The 27,041-nt window shown below is 42.4% G+C and overlaps 1 protein-coding gene across 8 annotated transcripts in view; it reads left to right on the top strand.

Annotated features, from left to right (window-relative positions):
• The window catches only part of gli2a (GLI family zinc finger 2a), a 400,256-nt gene that overhangs the window by 220,394 nt on the left and 152,821 nt on the right, over positions 1 to 27,041 (top strand). For all 8 annotated transcript variants that reach the window (XM_072579873.1, XM_072579871.1, XM_072579867.1 and 5 more), the window contains one exon: positions 24,874 to 24,979. In XM_072579873.1, the coding sequence (XP_072435974.1) occupies positions 24,874 to 24,979 (106 nt within the window). The remainder of the gene's footprint in view (positions 1 to 24,873; positions 24,980 to 27,041) is intronic.

Raw genomic sequence — 27,041 nt, 5'->3', positions numbered from 1 at the left:
GCATGAAGATGCCAGGGGACAATCAGATTTAAGTTGCAAATTTTTGTTAGGCACAGATGGAGTTAAGGTGAGAGTTAAGCATCATCTTTCTGAACAGTGGGTACAAACTCAAGTAGCTGCAACTTAGAGGGAACACTGAGTGCTCTACCCCTACCATAGAGGATGAAATGGGGAGTTTTTGTGAAATCTCATTGAAATGATGGAGCTCTTATCCATAAAGGTATATTCCAACCCCCGTACTTGAGAGTGCCTGTGAGAACTGACCTGAGATAATCCTCTGTGGGAATTACTACATTTAGAGAGTTTGAGTCTTTTCCGAGCCATTGAAGTCTGACTCCGCCTTTTCCACCGAATAAACCTTTTATCATTGTTAATCTTGGAGATAATAAACTTGTTGTTTAAAGCAATTACTTAATCCTGGTGATCTCCCGCATTAAGTAGGACGATTATTGAGCTGGTAATAAATCAGACCTTAGCCAGGTGGGTGATTATTTTGAACTGTAATCACTCTTCAAGACCAGAGCGATACCTTTGCAATTTTAAGTACTGTAATTACACAAACAGCATGTTAACAACAAGCAGTTAGTATGCAGAACAGTGAGATGCACCAAGAATTTTGCTCATTTTCATTTTTTACTGCAAGATCTTCTTGAGCAGGATGATACATAGAGGTTATTAGCAAGCGCATGAAACACATCTGCTGGATGTAGATAATTTCCCTATCGGAGTAGAATCTTTTTGTTAAGGAGTAAGTAGCATGCGCGCCTTCCATGTGCCGTGTTTCCCAGTTGTATTACTTTTTAAAGAGACCTCAGCAACATCCCAAATGATATGTGTTTCTATATGCCACAGGGGGATAGCTGTGCTTTGCACTGGGCTCGTTCTGCAGTTTTCTTGGTGCCTTTTCTAAAGGTCTTGATCCCTTCTGATTCATGAATGCCTACAGTAGCTTATTCTTGACAATAAGGGTTGCTGAGCTATTCAACTATGGCTCAGTACCAAAGACCTTGATCCATGATGTCCTTAATGTTTTTGTGTTTATTTACATACATATCATAGAATCCCCACATCCATCGAGTCCACACCTGCCCTCCAAAGAGCATCCCACCCAGACCCAATCCCTGTAACCTTGCATTTCCCATGGTTAATCCACCGAGCCTGGATACAATGGGCAATTAACCATGGCCAATCCACTTAACCCCTTTGGACTGTGGGAGGAAACTGGAGCACCCAGAGGAAACCCACGCAGACACGGGGAGAATGTGCAAACTCCACATAGACAGTCACCTAAGAGTGGAATCAAACCTGGGTCCCTGGCACCGTGAGGCCATTGTGGAAACCACTGAGCCACCGTGCCAGCCCCTAGACCCCTGCTGGCATTGAAAAGCAGGAATCTTGGAGGGCTATCACACCACACCACTCCAGCCCACTGTAGCACTGTTTCCTTCAGCTCTGTTTAGACCTGTGATTTTTACCATGCACCAAGGAACACAAGCCAGGGAGTCATCAGATGGATGTCTTTCTCAATACCATGCATTGCACTGATGAATAAATCCATGCAGGGAACTGTGTAACATTTTTAATGGCGCAACCTGACATGCACATCTTTGGATTGTGGGAGGACACAAACACGGGGAGGATGTACAAACTCTGCACAGACAGTGACCCAAGAATTGAACGCTGTGAGGCAACAGTGTTAACCACTGAGCCACCAGGCCACTCCTATCTCACCAGAGGTTATTGACTCAGAATCTACTTTTGCCTGTTGATACCTCTGCTGTAAACCTTCAAACATTTTTCTACATTACGGATGTTAGACAAATATAAATTGTTGTTGGTCTTAGCCAACAAAGTAATGTTATATACAATGTAATATTCTTATCCTACTTGGAAACAACAAGACAAACCACTTAAATAGTGTGAAATTTCCACTCAATTGTGTTTTTCACTGACATCATTGTGAGCCATGGAAAGGATTGTAGAATTTTCACACTGGGAGTGTGAAAAAGCACAGGAAGAGCCATTGCGGAGAGATTTTGCTTTGGGAACGATCGCTGATGCAGTGGCAGTTGGGACCCATTTGAACCCATTCTGCTCAGTGCTTTCTTCTCTCAATTCAGATTCACTTTGCCAATGATGGAAATGTGTCATAAACCGGGGCATTTGGACAGCATTTATAAACTGAAACCTTTCCCTTTTAATGTTGCTTTAAAGTTACTCCTTGGTATATTTAAACATGGCAATTTGATACAGTTCGAAACTTGCAACACAATGAATTTATCACCACATCACTAGAAGAAAAGGAATTGGTATAATGAATCGGTAAGCCTGGCACCTATGAGCAACTTAATTTTGCAGTACTTAAAAATGAAGTATTTGCTGATTATGTTTAATTTGTGGCAGTCAGTTTTTTAATACTTACAAAACAATTTACAAGCTTGTAGAACATAATTATTCCTGCATCAAATCGACGAACTTCTTCCAGGAGACTCTGAAAAAGTGGGAAACAAGCTTGATTAGTTGAAACCTTTTAGTTCAGACTGAGGGCATAGTCAGGTTGTGGATGCGGCTGGGCCTCTAGCATAATCTTTTCAAACTAGCCCAAAAGATCAGGAGAGTCAAACTTAACACTGATATAGTCAAAATTCTACGATCCTTTCCATGGCTCACAATGATGTCAGTGAAAAACACAATTGAGTGAAAATTTCACACTATTTAAGTGGTTTGTCTTGTTGATTCCAAGTAGGATAAGAATATTACATTGTATATAACATTACTTTGTTGGCTAAGACCAACAACAATTTATATTTGTCTAACATCCGTAATGTAGGAAAATGTTTGAAGGTTTACAGCAGAGGTATCAACAGGCAAAAGTAGATTCTGAGTCAATAACCTCTGGTGAGATAGGAGTGGCCTGGTGGCTCAGTGGTTAACACTGTTGCCTCACAGCGTTCAATTCTTGGGTCACGGTCTGTGCAGAGTTTGCACATCCTCCCCATGTTTGTGTCCTCCCACAATCCAAAGAAATGCAGGTTAGATGAATTGGCCATGCTAAATTGCCCGTAGTGTTCAGGGATGTGTAGGTTAGGTGTATTAATCAGGGGTAAATGTAGAGCATAGCGGATTGGGTCTGGGTGGGTTATTCTTCAGAGGGTCAGTGTGGACTTGGTGGGCTGAAGGGCCTATTTCCACACAGTAGGGATTCTATATCTCTTTTATGAGGCGAGTGTCCAAAAGCTTGGTTTTCAGGAGAGATACTGTGTGCTGTACTGGATGTGCTGATTTTACAATACAATTGCTGAATTAAAAGAAAATGCTCATCACAAAGACGAAGGCAAACTCCAAAAAAACTGTTAGGTTCTGTCCTGTACGTTCAATCTCACTACAGCGCAACTCTGCTAATTCTCTGAAAGCCTTCCTTCCCAGTGTGAGCTTGCTTTCCTTTGGGGCTTCGCTAGGGCTTTGATCATTGGCACATTCTTTTCTTCTTCCCTTTTCAAAGGTTTACAAGACGCCAACAGAATAGAAATATTTGCAAGTCGTCATTACAGGTAAACTTATAGAGCTCTCCAATGGCATAGCTTTGGACAGGGGAAACAGAGTGCTGAGGAAGGGTCACTCAACCCGAAACATTAACTCTGATTTCTGTCCATAGCTGCTACCAGACCTGCTGAGCTTTTCCAGCAATTTCTATTTTTGTTTCTGATTTATAGCAGGATGCAGTCCTTTCAGTTTTTGTTTAGGTAAAAGTGAACGTTCCTCCCATATCCGTATATGCCCGTACGTAGGTTTGATACAAAAGTCTATTGCAGCAATTATTCCTGAAACATGCCCTTAGCACTGTCTGCAATCTTTTGTTTGGAAGAAATAACTACTGGTTTAACAAGGGTGGGTGACCACCTTCCCCTGTAGCTGACCTAAGACCATAAGACACAGAAAAATAAAGAGACCATTCAGCTCAATAGTCTGGTCTCCATGTTATAGGCAGGAGGTTGTTAAACTTGAATGGGTTCCGAAAAAATCGACAAGGATGTTGCCAGGATTGGAGGATTTGAGCTCTAGGGAGAGGCTGAATAGGCTAGGGCTACTTTCCCCTCAACGTCGGAGGCTCATAGAAGTTTATAAAATCATGAGGGGAATGGATGGTCAAACTCCAGGGTGGGGAATCCATAACTAGATGGCATTAGTTTAAAGTGAGAGAGAAAGATTTAAAAGGGACCTAAGGGGCAACATTTTTCATGCAGACGTTAGTGCATGTATGGAATGAGTTGTCATAGGAAGTGGTGGAGGATGGTGCAATTACAACATTTAGATGACACCTAGATGGGTGTATAAATAGGAAGGGTTTGGAGGGATCTGAGCCAAGTGCTGGCAAATGGGACTGGATTAATTTAGGATATCTGGTCAGCATAGACGAGTTGGACTGGAGGGTCTGTTTCTGTGCTGTATATCTCTATGACTCTAAGTCTATCCTCCATTCAGTGAGATCATGGCTGAGCTGATAATTATTAATTCCACTTCCCTCCCATTTTCCCCATAACCTTTGATTCCCTTTCTGATTAAAAATACTCCTCATTCTACACTAAATGTGTCACCTCTTAATCTGAGATAATGCCCTCTGCCCTCTAGACTCTCCCACAAGAGGAAACAATCTTTCCCCATTGATCCTTCAATATCCTTCAGTAAGGTCACTTTTCTTATAAACTGCAATGTGTCCAGTCATGGCAGCCATGCTAGTCTTCATCTGCTCTTATTATAATCTCTTTTTTCCCTCAGAATATCATAATGGGGCTTGGTATAAAACAAAATTACTTGTCATTTAATTTTTAATCAAGCATGGCTCAATGGGTAACCCCCCTGCCTCTGAGACACAAGATTCCATATATATACTTTCTCCTAGATGGTGTCAAGCTTCTTGTGTGTTGATGGAGCTGCACCCATTGAGGCAAGTGGGGAGTATTTCATCACACTCCTGACTTGTGCCTTGGAGAGCGTGGATAGTAAGGAGGTGATTAGCCACAGTATTCATATAGCTTGTCCATTTCAGTATCTGGTCAATGATAGCTAGCAGGATTTTGATGACAGAAAGTTTGGAGATGATAATACCATTAATGGTTCTACTTGTTGAGTCTCTATTTTACTTAATGGGCACCTGAAATATGCATTGGTAACCAAAGAGTTGTTGAACAAAGAATTTCTGTACTTTGCCAGAAGTTTCAGAAAAAGAATCACAAAACTCAATTTTTGAGAAAATTTTATTCTGCTATAAACTTGAAGGGAAAACTTCAATAAATCTCTCAAATCTTGGCATACATCACAACATGTAATGTTTTCATCAGCATTTCAAATGCTACAGTAAAAAAAAAGCACATTTTACCAAGCGAGAATAATTTGTTTGGTGCTTTGATTCTTATTCTGATGAGCTTGTCACTAACTCCATGAAAAAGGCCAAATTGGAAAATGATGCTTCATGCAAATTTTAACATTCCACCGTTGACCAGTTCTGATTAAGGAGAAAGTGAGGACTGCAGATGCTGGAGAGTCAGTCAAAAAGTGTGGTGCTGGCAAAACACTCCAGGTCTGGTACCATCCGAGGATCAGGAGAGGTCAACGTTTCTAGCATAAGCCCTTCATCAGGAGTGATCTGAGGAGCATTAAGAAACTAACTAACTTTGCTGTAGAACTCAAATAAATTTATTATGTTTGAGTAAATCTTCAAATCTTCAAAATCTTCAAATTTTGAGTGGTTTTACTGTCTAAGAGAAAATTGAGGGGACAAACCCAGGAGATTGGGACTGAAATTTAACTGTACCGCAGCTATATTGATCCATCTGGCAATGCTTTGATGATGGAATTTAGACAATGGCTTGTGCTCCTAAGGTTTCACTGTTTTCCATTACAGGCACAGTGTCTTGACAATTGAGAGAAATTTCCGAAGAGGGTACAGAACCGGTATACTGCACAAGAACAGAAATTCAGCAGGTCTAGCAGCATTTGTGGAGAGAGAAACAGAGTTAATGTTTCGGGTCCAGTGACTCCACTGAATTTTGAAGAAGGGTCACTGGACCAGAAACATTGCCCCTGCCTAGGATAGGATTGTGGGGCTGGGTCTCAATGCGATGCTGCTCAGAGGTTCAGTGCGGAATCGTTGGGCTGAATGACCTCCTTCCACACTGTAGGGATTCTATGATTCTTTCTATCTACAGACACTGCCAGAACTGTTGACTTTTTCCAGCTATTTCTGTTTTTGTTTCAGATTCCAACATCCACAATTCTTTATTTGTTATTCACTGTACTGCACAATCTAGGTAGTATCTGTTTCACAGGTTGGGTTAATGCAGAGGTGTGGAATTGATGGTGATTTAGCAGTTTGGATTAGAAACTGGCTTTCTGAAAGAAGGCAGTGAGTGGTGATTGATGGAAAATATTCACCCTGGAGTCTAGTTACTAGTGGTGTACCACAAGGATCTGTTTTGGGACCACTGCTGTTTGTCATTTTTATAAATGACTTAGACACAGGCATAGGTGGATGGATTAGTAAATTTGCAGACGACACTAATGTCGGTGGAGTAGTGGACAGTTTGGAAGAATGTTACAGGTTGCAGGGGGACTTTGATAAACTGCAGAATTGGGCTGAGAGGTAGCAAATGGAGTTCAATGCAGCTAAATGTGAGGTGATGCACTTTGGGAAGAATAACAGGAAGGCAGAGTACTGGGTCAGTGGAAAGATTCTTGGTAGTGTGGATGTGCAGAGGGATCTTGGAGTCCATATGCATAGATCCCTGAAAGTTGCCACCAGGTTGATCGTGCTGTTAAGAAGGTGTGTTAAGTTTCATTGGTAGAGGGATTGAGTTCTGGAGCCACAATAACATGCTGCAACTATACAAAATGCTGGTGCGGCCCTACTTGGAATATTGTGTACAGTTCTGGTCGCTCCATTACAGGAAGGATGTGGAAGCATTGGAAAAGACGCAGAGGAGAATTTACCAGGATGTTGCCTGGTCTAGAGGGAAGGTCTTATGAGGAAAGGCTGAGAGACTTGGTTCTATTCTCACTGGAAAGAAGAAGGCTAGAGGGGTTTTGATAGAGACATACAAGATAATCAGAGGATTAGATAGGGTAGACAGTGAAAGACTTTTTCCTAGGATGATGACGTCAGCTTGTATGAGGGGGCATAACTACAAATTGAGGGGTGATAGATTTAAGACAGATGTCAGAGGCAGGTTCTTCACACAGAGTGTGGTAAGGCCGTGGAATGCCCTACCTGCTATTGTAGTCAACTCAGCCACATTTGGGAGATTTAAACAATCCTTAGATAAGCACATGGATGATTTTGGGATAGTGTAGGGGGACAAGCTGAGAATAGTTCACAGGTCGGCACAACATCGAGGGCCGAAGGGCCTGTTCTGTGCTGTATTGTTCTATGTTCTAAGTTGCCCCCTTCCAAATTTTATCCCTGCACAAATATTCTGCAAAAAAAGGGGCTTAATTCCAAAATATGCACCGCAAAATCTTTGAGTACCAATCCATTTGGGTGAAATGGAATCCAGTCATTCGATCTCCGGGGCAGACTTGATGGAGGTGTTCAAAATTTTGTCAGATGTTGATAAAGTAAATCAGATGAAACCATTTCCACTGACAGGAAGGTTACTAACAAGAAGGTGGCAATGTCAGGTAATTGACAAAAGAGCCAGAGCTGAAATCAGGAGAGTTGTTATCTGGAATGCACTACAGAATGCAGATTTGGTCATAGCTTCAACTGGTCCAGTAACTGGAGTGGAAATTACAGTGGTACAGTAAAACGGTGGGGGTGGGGTGCTATTTCAGAAACTGTTTCATTGTTGGTAACATGAGTGGCATGGTGGCTCAGTGGTTAGCACTGCTGCCTCATAGTGCCAGGAACCAGGGTTTGATTTCAGCACAAAGGTGTGCAGGTTAGGTAAACTGGCCATGCTAAATTGTCCAAAGTGTTTAGGGATGAGTAGGTTAGATGCATTAATCAGAGGAAATGTAGAGTAATCAATTAAGAGAATGGGTCTGGATGCATTACTCGTTAGAGAGTCAGTGTGGACATGTTGTGCCAAAGCGCCTGTTTCCACACTATGGGGATTCTATGATTCTACTCGGAGTGCCCCACTTTAGAAAGGAGGTGACATCATTGGAGAAAGTGCAGAAACGATTCAAGAAAGTGGTTCCAGGGATGGGGAACTTCAGTTAGGAAGATAGATTGGAGAAATCAGGACTCTTCTTTCAAGAGGAGAAAGCTGGGAGAGGATCTGATGAAGGAATTCAAAATCATGTCAGGGCTGGACACACCTGATAGGAAGGAGTTTCTTCTGCTTTTGAATGGGTCAGAAACAAGAGGGCACTGATTTAACATCATTGGCGAAAGAAGGAAATGCCATGTGGGAAAAAGTTTAATGCAGCCAGAGGTTAGGTTCTAGAATGCACTGCCTGGTAGTGCGGTGGAGGTAGGGTCAATGGAGGCAGTGAAAAGTGAATAAGACGGCTTTTGAAAAGGGCTACAGGTGCAAATAGGAAAATGGCACAACACGAAATGCTCCTTTGGAGAGCTGGTACAGACGCAATAGGCTGAATGGTCGCCATCTACACTGTAACAATGCTGTAATTGACTCATTGCTAGGGGAAAGTTAGTTCCAATAATCTTTTGGTTTAAGTGATTGAGTTTTGATTTGAGTTTTTTGAAGAAGTAACAAAGAAGATTGATGAGCGCAGAGTAGTAGATGTGATCTATATGGACTTCAGTAAGGCATTCGACAAGGTTCCCCATGGGAGACTGATTAGCTAGGTTAGATCTCCATGGAATACAGGGAGAACTAGCCATTTGGATACAGAACTGGCTCAAAGGTAGAAGACAGTGGGTGGTGGTGGAGGGTTGTTTTTCAGACTGAAGGCCTGTGACCAGTTGGAGTGCCACAAGGATCGGTGTTGGGTCCTCTACTTTTTGTCATTTACATAAATGATTTGGATGCGAGCATAAGAGGTACAGTTAGTAAGTTTGCAGATGACACCAAAATTGGAGGTGTAGTGGACAGCGAAAAGGGTTACCTCAGATTACAACAGAATCTGGACCAGATGGGCCAATGGGCTGAGAAGTGGCAGATGGAGTTTAATTGCGATAAATGCGAGGGGCTGCATTTTGGGAAAGCAAATCTTAGCAGAACTTATACACTTAATGGTAAGGTCCTAGGGAGTGTTGCTGAACAAAGAGACCTTGGAGTGCAGGTTCATAGCTCCTTGAAAGTGGAGTTGCAGGTAGATAGGATAGTGAAGAAAGCGTTTGATATGCTTTCTTTTATTGGTCAGAGTACTGAGTACAGGAGTTTGGAGGTCATGTTGCGGCTGTACAGGACATTGATTAGGCCATTGTTGGAACATTGCGTGCAATTCTGGTCTCCTTTCTATCGGAAAGATGTTGTGAAACTTGAAAGGGTTCAGAAAAGATTTACAAGGATGTTGCCAGGGTTGGAGGATTTGAGCTATAGGGAGAAGCTGAACAGGCTTGCGCTGTTTTCCCTGGACCATTGGAGACTGAGGGGTGACCTTATAGAGGTTTACAAAATGATGAGGGGCATGGATAGGGTAAATAGGCAAAGTCTTTTCCCTGGGGTCGGGGAGTCCAGAACTAGAGGGCACAGGTTTAGGGTGAGAGGGGTAAGATATAAAAGAGACCTCAGGGGCAACTTGTTCAAACAGAGGGTGGTACGTGTATGGAATGAGCTGCCAGAGGAAGTAGTGGAGGCTGGTACAATTGCAACATTTAAGAGGCATTTGGATGGGTATATGAATAGGAAGGGTTTGGAGGGATATGGGCTGGGTGCTGGCAGGTGGGACTAGATTTGGTTGGGATATCTGGTCAGCATAGACAGGTTGGACCGAAGGGTCTGTTTCCGTGCTGTACATCTCTATGACTCTAAGTGAGTTGATGCCTGTGCTAAAAGTTTGGACAGGTCAAAGTATCCACTCATGTCATCCAGCAGATATTTGTAAACTCATTGCTAGAACTGTAGAACCCTGCATTAGTGAGGTCACCGAGGCTTCTATTTCCTCCACTTGTCTCTTTCCATCACTTACACCAAGACCTGCACTGAGTGGGGTGGGTGGGAGTTGAATGTGTCCTGAGGAGAGAGGGGTGCATATGGGGGATACTGCCAATCAACCTGGTACCTTAACAGTACCCTGTCATAACTTTCCATTTGTTTTTAATAAGCTGCTCAAGAAATAAGCTATCGTATAGCCTACTCATTACATTAGTACTGATGATTCACAAATATGTAATAAAGAAAACTAAATGTGACCCACTACCTTCCTAAGAACAGAAAAATATTTACACAAGGAGTTGTCTGTGGCAGAGTCCCACGTGGTCTGCAGAAGAGTATTCTTGTTCTGATGCATGGTTTTCGTGGAATTTTCCCTTCGGAATAATAGCTGTCAAATGATCTTCTTTTGCAAGAGCAAAATCACTTCCTTCCCACTTCATCTAGTAAATAACCTGGTGGTTCAAAGGGATGAAAATACCACTGTTAGAGTGAATCACGATTTCCGTTTTTTTTTTGCTCAAGCGCTTGTCAGCTTTGACTATCCAAGTGCAGAATAGATGGAGGTTTGATGTTTCTTCAGCTGGTAGTGATCTTCCTACCTCCTTAGCATTAAATGATACCCCACCACCAGCTACAATTTGGCAGTTTCTGCTTGTCATCCAGAATTGCTCAAGTGGATTTTTTAAAGAGAAAGATGTGTACTGATGTTCAGAGTTCATCCCCAATTTTGTGAAGGCTTTAGGAGGTACTGACCACAGCTTCAGAATGCACATCTCCTGGACGTAAGATGCTGAATGCAATTTTCAGTAAAAAATAGTGCTGCATGCATAAGTGAAACACTAGAGTGACAAAGGTCTACGTTAACAGTTCATTGAAAAATGTATTAAAGCCCTGGGTGGTTGGAAGGAGCTTGTGATGCAGTGGGCAAGCAGGCTGCCCATTGTCGGGGTCAAGGCCAATAGGCAAGCTCAAACAAGGAGGCTTAACCTCAAAATAAGGGGGAGCAAACTTAGAACTGAAATGAGGAAGAACTTCTTCACCCAAAAGGTTGTGAATCTGTGGAATTCCCTGCCTAGCGAAGCAGTTAAGGCTACCACGTTGAATGTTTTCAGGGCAAAGGTAGATAGATTTTTGAACAGTAAAGGAATTAAGGGTTATGGTGAGGGGCAATGGCATGTGAGCTGAGTCCACGGAAAAGTTCAGACATTGATGGCAGAGCAGACTGAAGGGGCCAGACGGTCTACTCCTGCTCCAAGTTCTTTTATTCCACACTCTGTAGAATGCCAGTGCCCTATGTGAAATGAGCTTGGAGAGTGTTTTTTTAGTTTATTCATGGGATATGGACATCGCTGGCTGTCCACTCTGTCCCTAACTCCCTTTGAACTGTGTGGCTTCCTAGGCCATATCAGAGAGTGGTTGAGAGTCAACCACATTGCTGTGGGTTTGGAGTCATTATGTAGGCCAGACAAGGTGAGGATGGCAGATTTCCTTCCCTGAAGGACTTTAGTGAACCACATAGGTTTTTCCAACAATCAGCAATGGTTTCACGGTCATTAGTAGGTTTTTCTTTCCAGATTATTATTGAATTCAAATTCCACTATCTGCCATGGTGGGATTTGAACCAGAACATTAAGAGCCAAGTGATAATACCACTGGACCATCGCCTCCTCCTACCTGCAGTATTCCTTGGTACTGAAGTGCATGAAAGATTTGACAATTTTTTGGATAGAAGTGTGCTATCCCGAATTTGTGATTGAAGTGAAAAGAAACTGACTTGCAGCTTTCAAAATTTTGGGATGTCTCAAAGTGCTTTATACCCAAGTAACTTATTATCATCTTTAGGTGTAGCCACTGTTGTAATATAGGCACAACAACAACCAATCTGTAAAATGTCCTACAAACAGCGAACAGCCAAGTAGTTAGAAGTTCGTGATACTGGATCAGGGATAAATGTTGGTCAAAACACTAGGGGAGACTCCAATGCATTTCTTTGAATATTGCCATGGTAATTTTCTTTAAGTGCCCAACTGAAAGGTCCTTTTTAAGCCTCATCTAAAGATGGAGATGGCACCTTCAGCAGCATAGCATTCCAACAGTAAGGTATCTGCATAGGCCATGAGCTCACTGCTCTGGAGTGGGACTTGAACCCATGACATTCTGACTCAGAGGTGCGAATACAACCAATGATCCATGGCTGTGCCACAGATTAGCGGGAATATCACTCCATACCATATCTAGCCTGGGAGTGCTAATGTACTGAGATGGATAATGGGTCTGAATTTAAAATGAACATCCTTGTCTTCAATCCCTCCATGGCCTCATCTCTCATTATTTCAGCAAACTACTCCAGCCTGATAATTCTGAGAACTGTGCCATATTCCAATTTTGATCTTGCAGATCCACAATCTTAATCACTCCACAGTCTTCAGCGGTCTGGACCATAGACCCTGAAATTCCTTCCTTAAACCTCTGTCCACTGATCCTGTCTTCTTGGAGTGTTACTTAAAAACCAACCTCTTTATGCAAGCTATTGGTCATCCAAACTCATCTTTTTTTTCTGTGGCTTGATGTTTATTTTACAACACCACAGTGAAATGGTTTGGGATGTGTTGGAAGTACTGCATAAATTCAAGCAATTGTTTAAAAAGCAGAGAAAAATGTTCCATCTCAAGCACTGACAATCAATCTTTTACCACTTGACGTACAAAAACTCCCCAACATCAGTTAACAAAAGCAAGGCTGAGATTTCTGTTTTTCATTATTCTGACTTGGGAAATGAAGTGGTTTGGTTTCTAGCACCTTTTAAGAATCAAGGAGAAATTATCACAAACAATCTCTTGCCGTTTTTGTTTGATTTCTGATAGCCAGTTCTGCGAACAGCCATGATTTCTTTGAGTACCTCAATGTTCTGTTGCTGAAAATGACCTGGCGCATGGGGCCAGTTCATGTATTGTTAGGACAGATGCCAGTTTATTCTTCAGGAATTTCCTGTATGAGCCTCATTTCCTCTATTCCCCCAACTGAGCCAGAAAAGCTTTTTAATTACACTAAGAGGCAGCCCCGTAGGATATTATTATTGTCTGGCGACTTCCTGACAAGGTTGAAGTATAGGACACCAGTGTGCTTATTGTAGAAATGTGAGTGTCAGAGGAAGGGGAAAGAGATACATTGATCTTATCCACTCCTTGTGATGTAGGTGCTAACCCCCATTGTGAAGATGGAATGAAAAGACTCAAGACTAAATGCAGATACACACTTGTCATCTTTTAAAAACAAAAAAAGTCCAGGCTGCTGGTGTGCACAACATAAAAAGGTCACCTTTTCAGAAGTTTTGTAGTTACAAACTCGCAACCAACTATTGCTGCTCTTGAGCTGTCTCTTCCTGACTACCAATGCATTGCATTCCATTTGTGAATGCCGTAAGGGATTTGCCCTGGTAAATCAGGTAAATGTAACCCTTGAACCCATGAGAGTGCTTTGCTTTTGTTCATCTCTATAAGCCAGAACAATGGAACTGTCTGGGTGATGAACTAAGCTTTCTTTGTAAAATCCCTCTGATTACAGGACCTGCTAACCCACTGCGGCCAATCAATGCTGCCTTCCATTCTAAAGAGACTGTTAAGAAGATCCCTTACTGTCAGGAATTTTCTGTTCCTTTTCGCTTCTTTAAGAATTACTGTGAAAGGGAGTATTTAAATATGGAATGAAGTAAAAATTGAATTGATATTTATGTTTTCCCCACTTAGGGATGATTTAAAACACAACAGAGAAGACATAAGGTGGGAGGACTTTATGCAAACTCCAGTTGTATTTCATTTTTCAGAGTTTTACATCTGTTTGGCAGCTCAGACTGTTTAAGATTTTGTGTTCACGGAACTCCTAAACAGTGGAATGTTTACCGTGGACTGTCTCTTCTTGTTGGATCAACTCTAAAAGGCGAAATATTTATTATAGATTTTGTCACCTCTCTTTGCTGGGTCAATCCTAAAACGAAAAGTGTTTGCTATAACGTCTCTCATTCCAACTTGAAGGGTCAACCCTAAAATGAGGAATGTTTGCTGTAGGATTTGTAATGGCTAATTCTTGGATTAATCCAAAAACATGGAGAGGGTACGGAGTGGCTATCTTTCAACAAAATTTGAGAATGAGGAATAATTTTGTTAACTCTTTAATCCCTAACTCTAGCATCTAAGCAATTAGAGCAGATTGGTTTGAAATCGACAGTGTTTGTGTTACAAGACCTGTCGTGCTCAGCTGAAGTGACAATGTGACAACTTCAACGTAGAGTTACATAGCATTCAGGGCACAAAAACAGGCCATTCGGTCCATCTAGTGTGTCCTCCTACATTTCATCTTCTGAAGCTACTATAATAACAATGAATTTCCTTTTCCATTGGATGCTTAAAAGCAAAATATTAGGAATGCTGGAGATCTGAGTTAAAATAGAAAGTGCTGGAAAAGCTTAGCAGGTCCAGCAGCATCTCCAGGGAGAGAGACGAGTGTGAAACACAATTAGCTTTTCAATTCCGATATGACGGCTGTTGCCATACGTACTGAGTTTCTCTAGCATTTTATATTTTAAATCTAGCTTCCCCTTGAGTACTTCTCTCCAGTTTGTCCCAGCCCCTCCCATGTGGTTGTGAGCTCCACATTATTACCACTGCTTTGGGTGAAGAAGTTGTTTCTGAATTCCATCTTGGTGGCTATCTTATATTGATGGCCTTTATATATGCACAGAAGGTGTCTAAGAAAGAGATATATTAGTCCTTATATTTGTGGCATCATAAGTGACAAGTAATATTCACACCAACAAATTCCAAGCAATGACCATCTCCAATAAGAGACAATCTGATTCCCACCCCTTGACATTCAATGGTGTTACCATCACTATCAACATCCTGGGGATTACCATAGACCAGAAAACACAACTGAACTCACAACATAAACACAATGGCTACAAGAGCTGGCCAGAGGCTCGGAATACTGCTGTGATTTTCCCACCTCTGAACTCCCAAAGCCTGTCTACCATCTACAAAGCACAAGTCATGAGTGTGATGGAATACTCCCCGCTGGCCTGGATGGTTGCAGGTACAAGAGCACTCAATAAGCTTGACACCATCCAGGACAAAGTAACTGCTTGACTGGCATCATATCCATAAGCATTTAGTCCGTCCACCACCGATGGTCAGTAGCTGCAGCTTGTACTAACTACAAGATGAACTGCAGAAATTCACCAAAGATCCTCAGTCAGCATCTTCCAAACCACAACCACTTACATCTAAAATGACAAAGGCAACATGGGAACAACACTACCTGCAAGTTCCCCTCCAAGCCACTCATAATGCTGACTTGGAACTATAAAATCAGAGAATTTTACAGTGGAGAGAAAGGTCATTCGACTCATTGTATCTGCAGCTGTTCCTCAAGGAGCGACCCAGCTAGTCCCATTCTTCAGGCCTATCTCTATAACCTTTTAAATTCATCACTTTCAAATATATATCCAGCTCTCTTTTGAAACCTCCTATGGGATCCACCTCCATCACTCCCCCATTTAGCACATGCCAAATCCTAACATCTCTCTGAGTAAAAATATTTCTCCACATCTCACTCCTAGCTCTCTCACTGACAGTTTTGAAATTGTGACTCCTTGTTACAAACATACTAATGAGTGAAAGCAGAAAATTCGTCTTTACCCTGTCAAAGCTGTTCATAAATTTCAACGCCTCCTTTTAATCTTCTCTGTTCTAGGGAGAATAAGCCCAATTTCCTTAATCTTTCCTTGTATCTAAAATCTCCCATTCCTGATACTGTTTCAGTAAATCGTCTTTGCACTCTCACCAGAGCTTTAACATCCTTCCTTAAATAAGGTGCCCAAAACTGAACACAATACTCTGAATGTGGGCTGACCACATTTGTAGAGGTTTAGTATCACTTCCTTGCTTTTATACTATATGCCTCTATTTATAACTCATGGATCCTATAAGTCTTCTTAACAACTGTTTCAACTAGCCTGGCTACCTTCAGAGAATTGGGCAAGTGAACCCAGAGGTCCCTCTGCTCCTGTATACCCCACAAAGTTGTACTGTTGAACCTGTATTATCTCTCAGTGTTTCTTCTCTAACATTTCATTGCATTGAGTTCCATCTGCCAGATGTCTGTCCATTTGACCAACTTGTCGATGTCTCTCTGAATTTGTTCAGCATCATCCTCACAATTCTCCTGAGCTTTGTTTCATCTGCAACTTTAGAGATTTTGCCCTCAACACCCATCACCAAATTGTTTATATGAATTAGAAGTAGCATGTGTCCCAACACTGATCCCTGGGGAACACCACCCTTACCTCATCTCCAGTTTGAGAAATGCCCATCCATACCTACCCTCTTTTAGCCAACGTCTAATCCATGCTGCCAAGGACTCATCAATCCCAAATTTCTTATTTGCTAATCAGCCTGCCAAATGGCATTGTATCAAATATTTTCTAAAAGTCCAAATATACAACATCCACAACACCACCCTCCTCCACTGCCTGTGTCACCTCATTATAGAACTCAATTAAATTTGTCAGACATGGCCTGTCCTTGAAAAAGCCGTGTTGACTGTCTTATGGCAACTATGTATCATTGTTCCTTCACTATCGCTGGGTCAAGATCCTTTAATTCCCTCCCTGAGGACATGATGGGACAACCTACGGTGCATGGATTGTATCATTTCAAGAGGCCAGCCCACCACCACCTTCTCAAGGGCAACTAGAGATGTGCAATAAATGCTGGCCAGCCAGCGAAATCTACATCCCACAAATGATTTTTTTAAAATCAAGGGGTATGAAAGGAAAGCAAGAAAATTGAAATGACAGAGGATCACCATGATCATGCTGAATGGTAGTGCAGGCTTGAAGGGCTGAATGACCTACTACTGTTCCTAGTTTCAATGCTCTCTTTTACAAGAAGCCAACATTGTGTCTGTGTCCACTCTTGAAACATGCATAATTTTAAAGACCATTATTAGGTCACTCCTTAGCCTTTTTTCATCAGAAAAGTAAGCCAGGCCACCCATCCAATATTTAGCCATCCTTTTCCAGTGTTGTACATGTAAATCTCCTCTGTTCTCTTTCGCTCTATATCTTTGGTTATATGATGAGGAGAACTGCACACAACACACATCAGTAGGTCAAACCAACATTAGGTAAAAGTTTAGCGTAACCCCATCTTTTCATTTCCATTTCTCTGAAAATAAAGCTTATTCCTTCTTTGTTTTTGCTAACACTGTGGTATAACTTCTAGTGATCAATGTATTTGTACTTGGATCCCTTTAACCCTCTATCCCACCTGGAGTAGCAGTTTCCAAGTGATAAGTGAACGTGCTCTTCTTTTGCCTTTGGTGACTGTTCAGATTGCATTGCAAACTCAGCTCTATGTGTACACAATAGCCCCTGATAGCAGCCATAAGTGTGAGGCACTGATGCTTAGTTGCCAATGATGTGAATAAGCCATTTATCAAACGTAAATGCAATACGAAAGTGCTTGTCACGGTTTCACCAGGCCCAGGTTCTCTGAAAGCCACAGCTCGCTCCTCTTCAGCATACCTGTTCCCAGACCAAACATTGAGTGCAGAAATTTTCTTGCCTTCAGCAATAACTTGACTGTGATAGTTGGGAGATTCTGTTCGATTGAAGTAGACTGAAGGTGAAGATATTTACAGGGAAACTCTGCCTGGCGCAGGTCAATATTTATCCCTCACCAAACATTGCTGACACAGTTTATCAGTTCATTAATATTGCCTTGCTATTTGGGAAATCTTATCATCGGATTATTACAGGACACCAGTGATTACACTACAACAGTCTTTGTTTCACTGTGAAGTTTAGGACATTGTGGTCATGAAGATGCTGACTGTCTTTTCCTTTCCAAAACCTTGGTAGCAATCGATACCCAGGAAAGCAACCTCTTGTCTATCTGGTTTTATATTGGAATCAGCTATTTAAATATCTGTGAGATAAAGTCCATGAGACCACTACAGTTCCTTCATGGTCAAAAGTGAATCAGCACTTGGGATGTCTGGAGCAAAAGCGAATGCTGGAAATCTAAAATATAAACAGAGAAACTCAGCCGGACTGGCAGCATCTGTGGACAGAGAAGCAGAGGTAATGTTTTGAGACTGGTATGACAACCAAAGAGTCACAATGGACTCAAAATGTTAGCTCCGTTTCTCTTTCCTCAGATGCTGCCAGACTTGCTGAGTTTCTCAAGAATTTCTGATTCTTATTGGAGCAGAAACACTACTAGTTCTAAGCCAGCAATCAAAATAATTAAACCTTAGAGTCTTGGAAAGTCAGAGATTTACAGCGTTGACAAGGCCCTTCAACCCATTAGGTAAAACTAACACAGCTAACTGCCAAAACAGATCTGTCTATTTTTCAATTGCTCAGATAGCATGGTAATAAGTATTACAATAATCTTTCTATTAATGCAATGGTTTGCTGATCATGACTGTCACATAACACATGACCAAAGCCCCATATTTTTGGTTCTTAATTAACCTTGTCACTGACACAAGGTTAAATATGATTTAAAAAGCAAAAATGCTTTGATACCAACTGTCAGCGTGTGTGGCTTTGTTTTCTTTTTGCTTCATCTCTTGTGCCATTAGCTTAGCATTACTTTGTGAAAGGGTTAAGAATTTTTAAGAAGGATGAGCCTCTGAGTTCTTTCTCATTTCGCCCAGTTTGCATTGTTTTCGAACTTGGACTCTGAGCCCATTTCAGGTCAATGCGGCGACAGGTGCTCACTGACCTGTCACCTCAGGCTGTAAATCAAACTGATTTGCAGCGGTCGAAAATAAGAGGCTGATAAATCGCCTTCTGAATTCAGAACATGAGTGTGGAGCTCCCTGAACATGGTGCAGCTTTGAGCTGTTCTTTTGGTGCTGTGCTTAAACATGCCAGTGGAGCTGTGGGGTGGCAACTTAATTGCACAAATACTCACAGCGTGCTTCTTTAATCTTGGTCGTTGCTTGAAAGAGGAGATCGGTGAAGTGGAGGGATGGATAGAAAATCGGTATGTGTTTTCTGAGGAAAAGCACAGGGACAACCTTTAGAGTACTGCGTACAATTCTGGTTGCCCCTCTACAGGAAGGATGTTGTTAAACTAGAAAGGGTTCAGAAAAACTTTACAAGGATGTTGCCAGAATTGGAGGGTTTGAGTTATAAAGAGAGGCTAGAACGACATTTTTTTTCCTGGAGCATTGGAGGCTGAGGGATCACCTTATAGAGGTTTATAAAATGGTGAGGGGCATGGATATGGTGAATGGCCACGTTCTTTTTCCTAAGGTGGCAGAGTCCAAAACTAATGGGCATAGGTTTAAAGTGAGAGGGGCAAGATTTAAAAGGGACCTGAGGTGCAACGTTTTCACAAAGAGGGTGGGGCATATATGCAACCAGTTGCCAGATGAAGTGGTAGATGCAGGTACAGTTACAACATTTAAAAGACATTTGGACAGGTACATGAATAGGAATGTTTAGAGGGAAATGGGCCAAACCAAGGCAAATGGGGGGCTGGATCAGTTTAGGATATCTGGTCGGCGTGGCCGAGTGGACTGGAGGGTCTGTTTCCGTGCTATATGACTCTATGACAAGAGCCCCACAAATAATCGACTGACCACAATGCTGTTGGGTGAGCACTTGCTAGAGATTCAAAAATTGGGAGATTTCATTGATGTCAGGCTGCTGCAAGAGTGTGAGGTATCAAAATGCTTCTTTGTAAAAGTGGGAAGGGAAGATTTATTTTCATTTCCTATACTAAGCCACACAGAGGGTAGTGAAAGTCAGGAACTCCCTTCCTCCAAAACATGGTGGAAACTAATTCACTTTTAAGATTTCAAACCATGCACTTGATAGCTTTTTTGTTGGACAAAACTTTTGAAGAATATGAAGCCTAGGTGGAATTCAATTATAAATCAGTAATGATCAAATTGAACATAGGAACAAGGTCAACTCTCATTCCCATTTGGCAGAAGACCATTTGGTGTAATGAACATCGAGGTTATATAGTCACATAAAGAACAGGATGGAGTACAGCTTTTCAAGCATCCTGTTATAAAATGATCTCATGTACATGTGACTGACTTCAGTTTTTTTTTGTCAACATTGTCGTTTCATGAGAAGTTGTCACCAGCAGTTCAGGAAGGGCATGTACCTGTTGGTAAAGTTCACCAGGTTTGGGAAGGTTGGTTGTCGGTGACAGTGCTCAGTCATTGCAATATTGATCATGCCTGATGAATTGTACACTGACTCGAAAGCCCCACACATACTGTCGTGGAAAACTGCATTGCCTTCAAATCTCCCCCTTCCACCACTGCCTGTAATGCCTAACCTGCCAAAGCACTCACCATTTTCCTTGGGGTTTTCAGATTAGAATAAGTGCGATCTTTTTCAAAAAATTCTTGTGTGAATAGTAACTAAGGAACTGTTCTGTTTACCAGTGAGTGGAGAGTCAGTAACCTATGGACAATGCTTTAAGATAGGTGACAGATAAAGAAGAGGTGCTAAACTGGCTAGAACTCCAGGTAGAGAAGTCACTAGGCCCAGCTATGTGGTATTCTAGTTTAGATTACTTTTAGATTAGATTATTTACAGTGTGGAAACAGACCCTTCGGCCCAACAAGTCCACACCGACCCTCCAAAGAGCAACCCACCCAGACCCATTCCCCTACATCTAACACTACAGGCAATTAAGCATGGCCACTTCACCTAACCTGCACATTTTTGGACTGTGGGAGGAAACCGGAGCACCCTGAGGAAACCCCCGCAGACATGGGGAGAATGTGCAAACTCCACACAGACAGTTGCCTGAGGCAGGAATTGAACCCAGGTCTCTGGTGCTGTGAGGCAGCAGTGGTAACCACTGTGCCACCATGCCGCCCATTTGCTGAAAGAGATGGCCCAGCAAGTTGAAACAGTTATTGAGAAGACTTATAAAGGTGTAGAGTATCAAAGCAAGAAAGTGATGTTAGATCTCCACGAATCGTTAATCACACCTCATTTGGAGTATTGTGTTCTATTCTGAGCACCTTATTTGAGGAAGGATGCTAAAACCATGGAGAGAGTGCAAAGGAGATTTACCAGAATGAGACCAGGAATGAAGATTTTTAGATACAAGGAAAGATCAGAGAAATTAGGCGTATTCTCCTTGGAGCAGAGAAAATTAAGAGGTGATCTTACTGAGGAGTTCAAAATTATGAACAATTTTGAGAAGGTAAAGGAGGAGTTTCAGTTTCCACAGGTTGACATGTCACTTACAAGGGGTCAGAATTTCAAGATTGCCAGCAAGAGAGTTAGGAAGGACGTTAGGAGAAACTTCTTAACTCAGAGAGATGTTAAGATTTGGAATATACTGCCTGCGAGAGTGGTGTAGGCGGATTCCATAGGAGGTTTCAAAAGATGGATACATATTTGAAAGTGATGAATTTAAGGGGCTATAGAGATAGGGCTAAAGAATGGAATTAACTGAGTAGTTCTTTTGGGAGCAGATGCAGACACAAAGGGTTGAATGGCCTTCTTCCGTACTGTAACATTCTGGAATTTTACATACAGCACAAAACTAGACCAACGAGTCCATGCCAACCAGATTTCCTAAGGTAAACTAGTCTCTTTTGCCTGCATTTATCTCATGTCCCTCAAATCTTGCCTATTCATAAAGCTATCTAAATGTTTGTTAATTATTGTTAATCAGGGCGGCACGGTGGCACAGTGGTTAGCACTGCTGCCTCACAGCACCAGAGACCCGGGTTCAATTCCAGCCTCAGGCAACTGTCTGTGTGGAGTTTGCACATTCTCCCCGTGTCTGCGTGGGTTTCCTCCGGGTGCTCCGGTTTCCTCCCACAGTCCAAAGATGTGCAGGTCAGGTGAATTGGCCATGCTAAATTCCCCGTAGTGTTTGGTAAGGGGTAAATTAGGGGTATGGGTGGGTTGTGCTTCGGCGGGTTGGTGTGGACTTGTTGGGCCGATGGGCCTGTTTCCACACTGTAAGTAATCTAATCTGTACTTGTACCTGCCTGTACCACATCCACTGGCAGCTCATTCCATACACACACCATCCTCTGCTTAAAACGTTGCCCTTCAGGTCCCTTTTAAATCTTTCCCCTCTCACCTTAAACCTGTGCCCTCTAGTTTTGGACTCCCCTATCTTGGGAAAGGACCTTGCCTATTCACCCTATCCTTACTCTACCCTATCCTCATGATTTTATAAACCTCTATAAGGTCACCCCTCGACCTCCTATATTCCATGGAAAAATTGTCGTAGCCTATCCAGCCTCTCCTTATATCTCAAACCTTCCAGTCTCAGTAACATCCTCACATCCTTGTAAATCCTTTTTGCATTCTTTGCAGTTTAATAATATCCTTCCTATAGCAGGGTGACTAGAATTGGATACAGTGGCAAAACAACAGCCCTTGGGGAGAAATGATATTTTTACACAGTGAATTGAGATAATTGAGATTGAAGGCTGATGATAGCAAATTTAATGATTTGGATATTTACATGTAAACTAGAATCACACAAGGATGGGGGGGGAAGGAACAAGGGTATGGGATTAATTGCCAAGCTACTTCAAAGAACTGATACCTTGTAAATGGACTGAATGGCCTCCTGTGCTGAATGCAATATCCACGTAATGTCTGAAAGTGAATGCCGTTTCCTAGTATTTATAATCTCTGTCACTGCTAGTTGCAAATAAACACGAATCAACAACGTTGCACACAAAGTTGAAGCAATCACATCTGATGTTAAAATTTGCGTACTCCAAGAAATTTCTTCAAACCTTTACTTTTCATGGTAATTTTTCCCAAATTCATGTTAATAATCCATAAGTGTTTTGGCCAACTTTTATTTAAAAAGTGTAACTTTTAAAATCTTTTCTGTGAAAACAACGAATGTATTTTCCCTTAGGAAGTGCCAGCCCATTGTCCATTCCAGGTTCTGTCCACATTACCAGGTCAAAACTACACACAGTCTAGCCCAAAGTTGACCTGAGAGACAAAGAAGGTTCAGCTTGAAACAGTTAAGCACACTGTGTGCCTAAGAGGGTTCGCTCTGACGTGGTCAATGGTACAGCGTGTAACTGGGAGAGGTTCACCCTTGGTTAATCAGCTGGTGTGTTCCCTCTGAGCTGAACTCTACCACTCCACAGTTTGCTTTAACTCACTCAATTGTCATGTTTCCATGACCTAGTTCTGACAACATTTTTCTCCCAGACCTCAGTAGCCCGTTTGCTGTTTTCATGAGAGTAATTCACTTCTGTTCTTCGCTCTGACCATTGCTAATGGTGTATGCAAGTTGAATAAAGCTGGGTTTTTTTGCACCCCCTCTGTGGCTGGTGCAGCAGAACAGAAGTCTATTGTAATGGTGGCTTCACATATCCACAAGTGGCCAGACCCTAAGGTTTGATATGGTTTGCGCTGCTGGAGCTACAGAGAGGGCTTGACCTGTCTGACAGTGGGCAGTATTAGAAAAAGTGTGAATCCAACCAAATTCTTATTTGTTCATCAGACTGCATGAAATGCAGTATTGGGTCAGCACAATTTACTTGACACAGAATAGATTTAATGTCCTCACTCATGCCTTTACCCCGTGTGACTTGTATCATCTAGTGTTGCCTCAAGTGATCACCTGTAGTGAAATTCTGAACCGTATCAGAATTGGGCTAAACAAGCCTAGGAATGGTCAGCCTTTTGTACCACACTGCATGAAATGGAGAGAGATAGACAGAGACAGAGAGAAACTATAATGCTTAATTTTTCGAGCCTTATGTAAAGACTGATTGAGCTGCTGTTCACGATTAAGATGGCTGTCAGTCTCTGAATGTGGCTTGTACTTTGACAGGTAAACATTAACACTGAGCTGAGCAGAGCTTACTGAACTATCAAAGCAGGAGATTGTATGATAAATGAAAAGCTGGGGGACTCTAATACATTTTGCTGTGCTTCAGCAGTTTCAATAACCAAAGGGTAGTCATCATCTGAAGTATGGGCAGAGGCAAGGAAGAGTTGACAGAGGGCTGTAATTTACTTTATAGCCACTTCAGCTGAGATGCACTGAACCTCACATACTATTTCAGATGTAATTGGGCTGTGCTTGATGTAATGTTTTTGAACGTGATAACTCCGAATCCCCCATACTTAATCCCCCAAAGATTTAGGCATCATCTGTCTGATTAGAAGCAGCTGAAGTGGCCTCTGGTTGTAACAACCCAATCCTGCAGGAATCTCCATTAACATCCATACTGCAGGGTGCCAGCTGAAGTTTTACTCCTTCCCCACACAACCCTGCCACTGCCCCCAACACTTCCCCCTGCCCACACCAACACACACACACACACACACACACACACACACTCGCATATACAAACCTTCCCAACTCAGCGCTGGATCAGCTCCTGCATTCAGCACCAATTCTGACCTCTGCTTCCACTCTCCCAGCCCTGTCATGTTCTGTTTGTGTGTGTTGCACCAGTTCCTTTCACACTTTCTACCATCTTTTAGAGTTCAAAGCATGTGTAGCTGCAGGTCTTTGTCAGAAACCCAGTTGGAGGCCTTTAATGTTTGTGATGTAGGAACGCTGTGAATGACTTTGATTATTTATTAATTCTGCTTCTCTTGTCTGATTCAGCCAATAGCAAACATGCAGCTCCTCATCTGTCTTTCTAGTGAGCATACTCCTGTTCTGAAATATCTACAGCCTTATGGGAACCGTTGCCTTTGAATGTTATCTTTCCACTTTATACTGCACTTTTTTTTAATGCCTGTTTTTCTTTATTTCAGCCTCGCACCACATTTTCCCAGCCTTCCACACGCCCATACCGATCGATATGCGGCATCATGAGGGGAGATACCATTATGAGCCTCACTCCATCCATGCCATTCACGGGTAGGTAAATGCTGCAAATGTTGGTTGTTTATCAGGATTGTATCCTTCTCACTTCTGATGTGATGTTTGCACTTCATTGTCATTAATTTTCTTCTCGTTGCACAAGTTGTTGGACATTGTGACAAAGCACATCCATTGGGAAATGGGGAAACTTTACTTGCTACACATTTGCTGATGGCTGGTGGCCAATCCATGAGAGTCAAGTATTACACATGGGCTTGAAAGGTTAATATTGAGGAGTACCATGAGCAGCCCCCACTACAATGATGTGACCTGGATTTGTGCGCAGGATAGCTTAGGAACTTGGAGGAGTGAGGCGTGACAACCAGATCCTCCTCGCTGTCTTTGAAGCAACGTCTTTCATTATCAATGTAACCTGCAACTAAAAACAAAGTACTGTGGATGCCTGAAATATGACACAGAAACAGAAATTGCTGGAGAAACTCAACAGGTCTGGCACCATCTGTGGAGGGAAAGCACAGCCAACGTTTCGGGTCCAGTTTTGAAGAAGGGTCACTGAGCCCAAAACATTGACTCTGCTCTTCCTCCACATGTGCTGCCAGACCTGCTGAGTTTAACCAGCAGTTTCTGTTTTTTGTTAAGCTGTAACCAGTTGTTCACGTGAATTAAATTACATCCTGCTCAATAAATCTTCTAGATTCCACAAAGTGGTTTGCCACTGCCACGCAAGATCACATTGGTGTGTGCATGGTGGACAGCAAACTGCCAGGTGGCAAAATGCAGACCTGCATTAGCTGCACATGGGACATGGTGAACAGCAGTGGGGCTGTCTGACATCTGACATGTTGGCAACAAGCGGCAGTCTTAAAGCCTTTCAGCAACCTCAGACTCAGCTTTAAGTCACCTACTTATGTAGCCATGGATCATCATCCTGGTGGCACGCATCGGTCGAGAGGTGATGCCACCATTTTGCACTTTTGTCAGTCTGCCCCCTGGCAGGCAATATAGGACACTCCTCAGGTATGCAACAGTCGTCTATTCTTTGAACATGCTGGAGTCAGTGAAGTCACATTTGCTTGATGAGAATCAACACATTTAGGAGCTTTATCTCGAAAGGACTGGTTCATTCATCACTTTTATTCTTCACGTGATAACCTAAATGTGTCACGAACAGCAAAGGTGAAAGTCTTGATAATTGTAAATTTTTTTTATTCATTTATGGGATGGGGGCAGTGTTAGTTGGTCATCATTTATTGTCCATTCCTAATTGCTCTGGAGGAGATGGCCTTGAGCTGCCTAGTTGAACCTCTGCAGGCTTTGGGATATAGATAGACAGTGCTATTCAGAGGGGAGTTCCAGGAGTTTAATTCACATAAATGTGAGGTGCTGCATTTTGGGAAAGCAAATCTTAGCAGAACTTATACACTTAATGGTAAGGTCCTAGGGAGTGTTGCTGAACAAAGAGACCTTGGAGTGCAGGTTCATAGCTCCTTGAAAGTGGAGTCGCAGGTAGATAGGATAGAGAAGAAGGTATTTGGTATGCTTTCCTTTATTGGTCAGCAGAATATTGAGTACAGGGGTTGGGAGGACATATTGCGACTGTACAGGATATTGGTTAGGCCACTGTTGGAATATTGCATGCACTTCTGGTCTCCTTCCTATCGGAAAGATGTTGTGAAACTTGAAAGTGTTCAGAAAAGGTTTATAAGGATGTTAAAAACAATAACTGCAGATGCTGGAAACCAAATTCTGGATTAGTGGTGCTGGAAGAGCACAGCAGTTCAGGCAGCATCCAACGAGCAGCGAAATCGATGTTTCGGGCAAAAACCCTTCATCAGGAATAAAGGCAGTGAGCCTGAAGCGTGGAGAGATAAGCTAGAGGTGGGTGGGGGTGGGGAGAGAGTAGCATAGAGTAACAATGGGTGAGTGGGGGAGGAGATGAACGTGATAGGTCAGGGAGAGGAGGGTGGAATGGATAGGTGGAAAAGGAGCTCGGCAGTTCGGACAAGTCCGGACAAGTCAAGGGGACAGTGCTGAACTGGAAGCACTGTCCCCTTGACTTGTCTGGACTTGTCCGACCTGCCTATCTCCTTTTCCACCT

This window comes from Chiloscyllium punctatum, chromosome 10, assembly GCF_047496795.1.
Source record: "Chiloscyllium punctatum isolate Juve2018m chromosome 10, sChiPun1.3, whole genome shotgun sequence".
Lineage (NCBI taxonomy): Eukaryota > Metazoa > Chordata > Chondrichthyes > Orectolobiformes > Hemiscylliidae > Chiloscyllium > Chiloscyllium punctatum.
The sequence above is the reverse complement of the archived record's forward strand: the minus strand, read 5'-3'. Positions and strand labels throughout refer to the sequence as shown.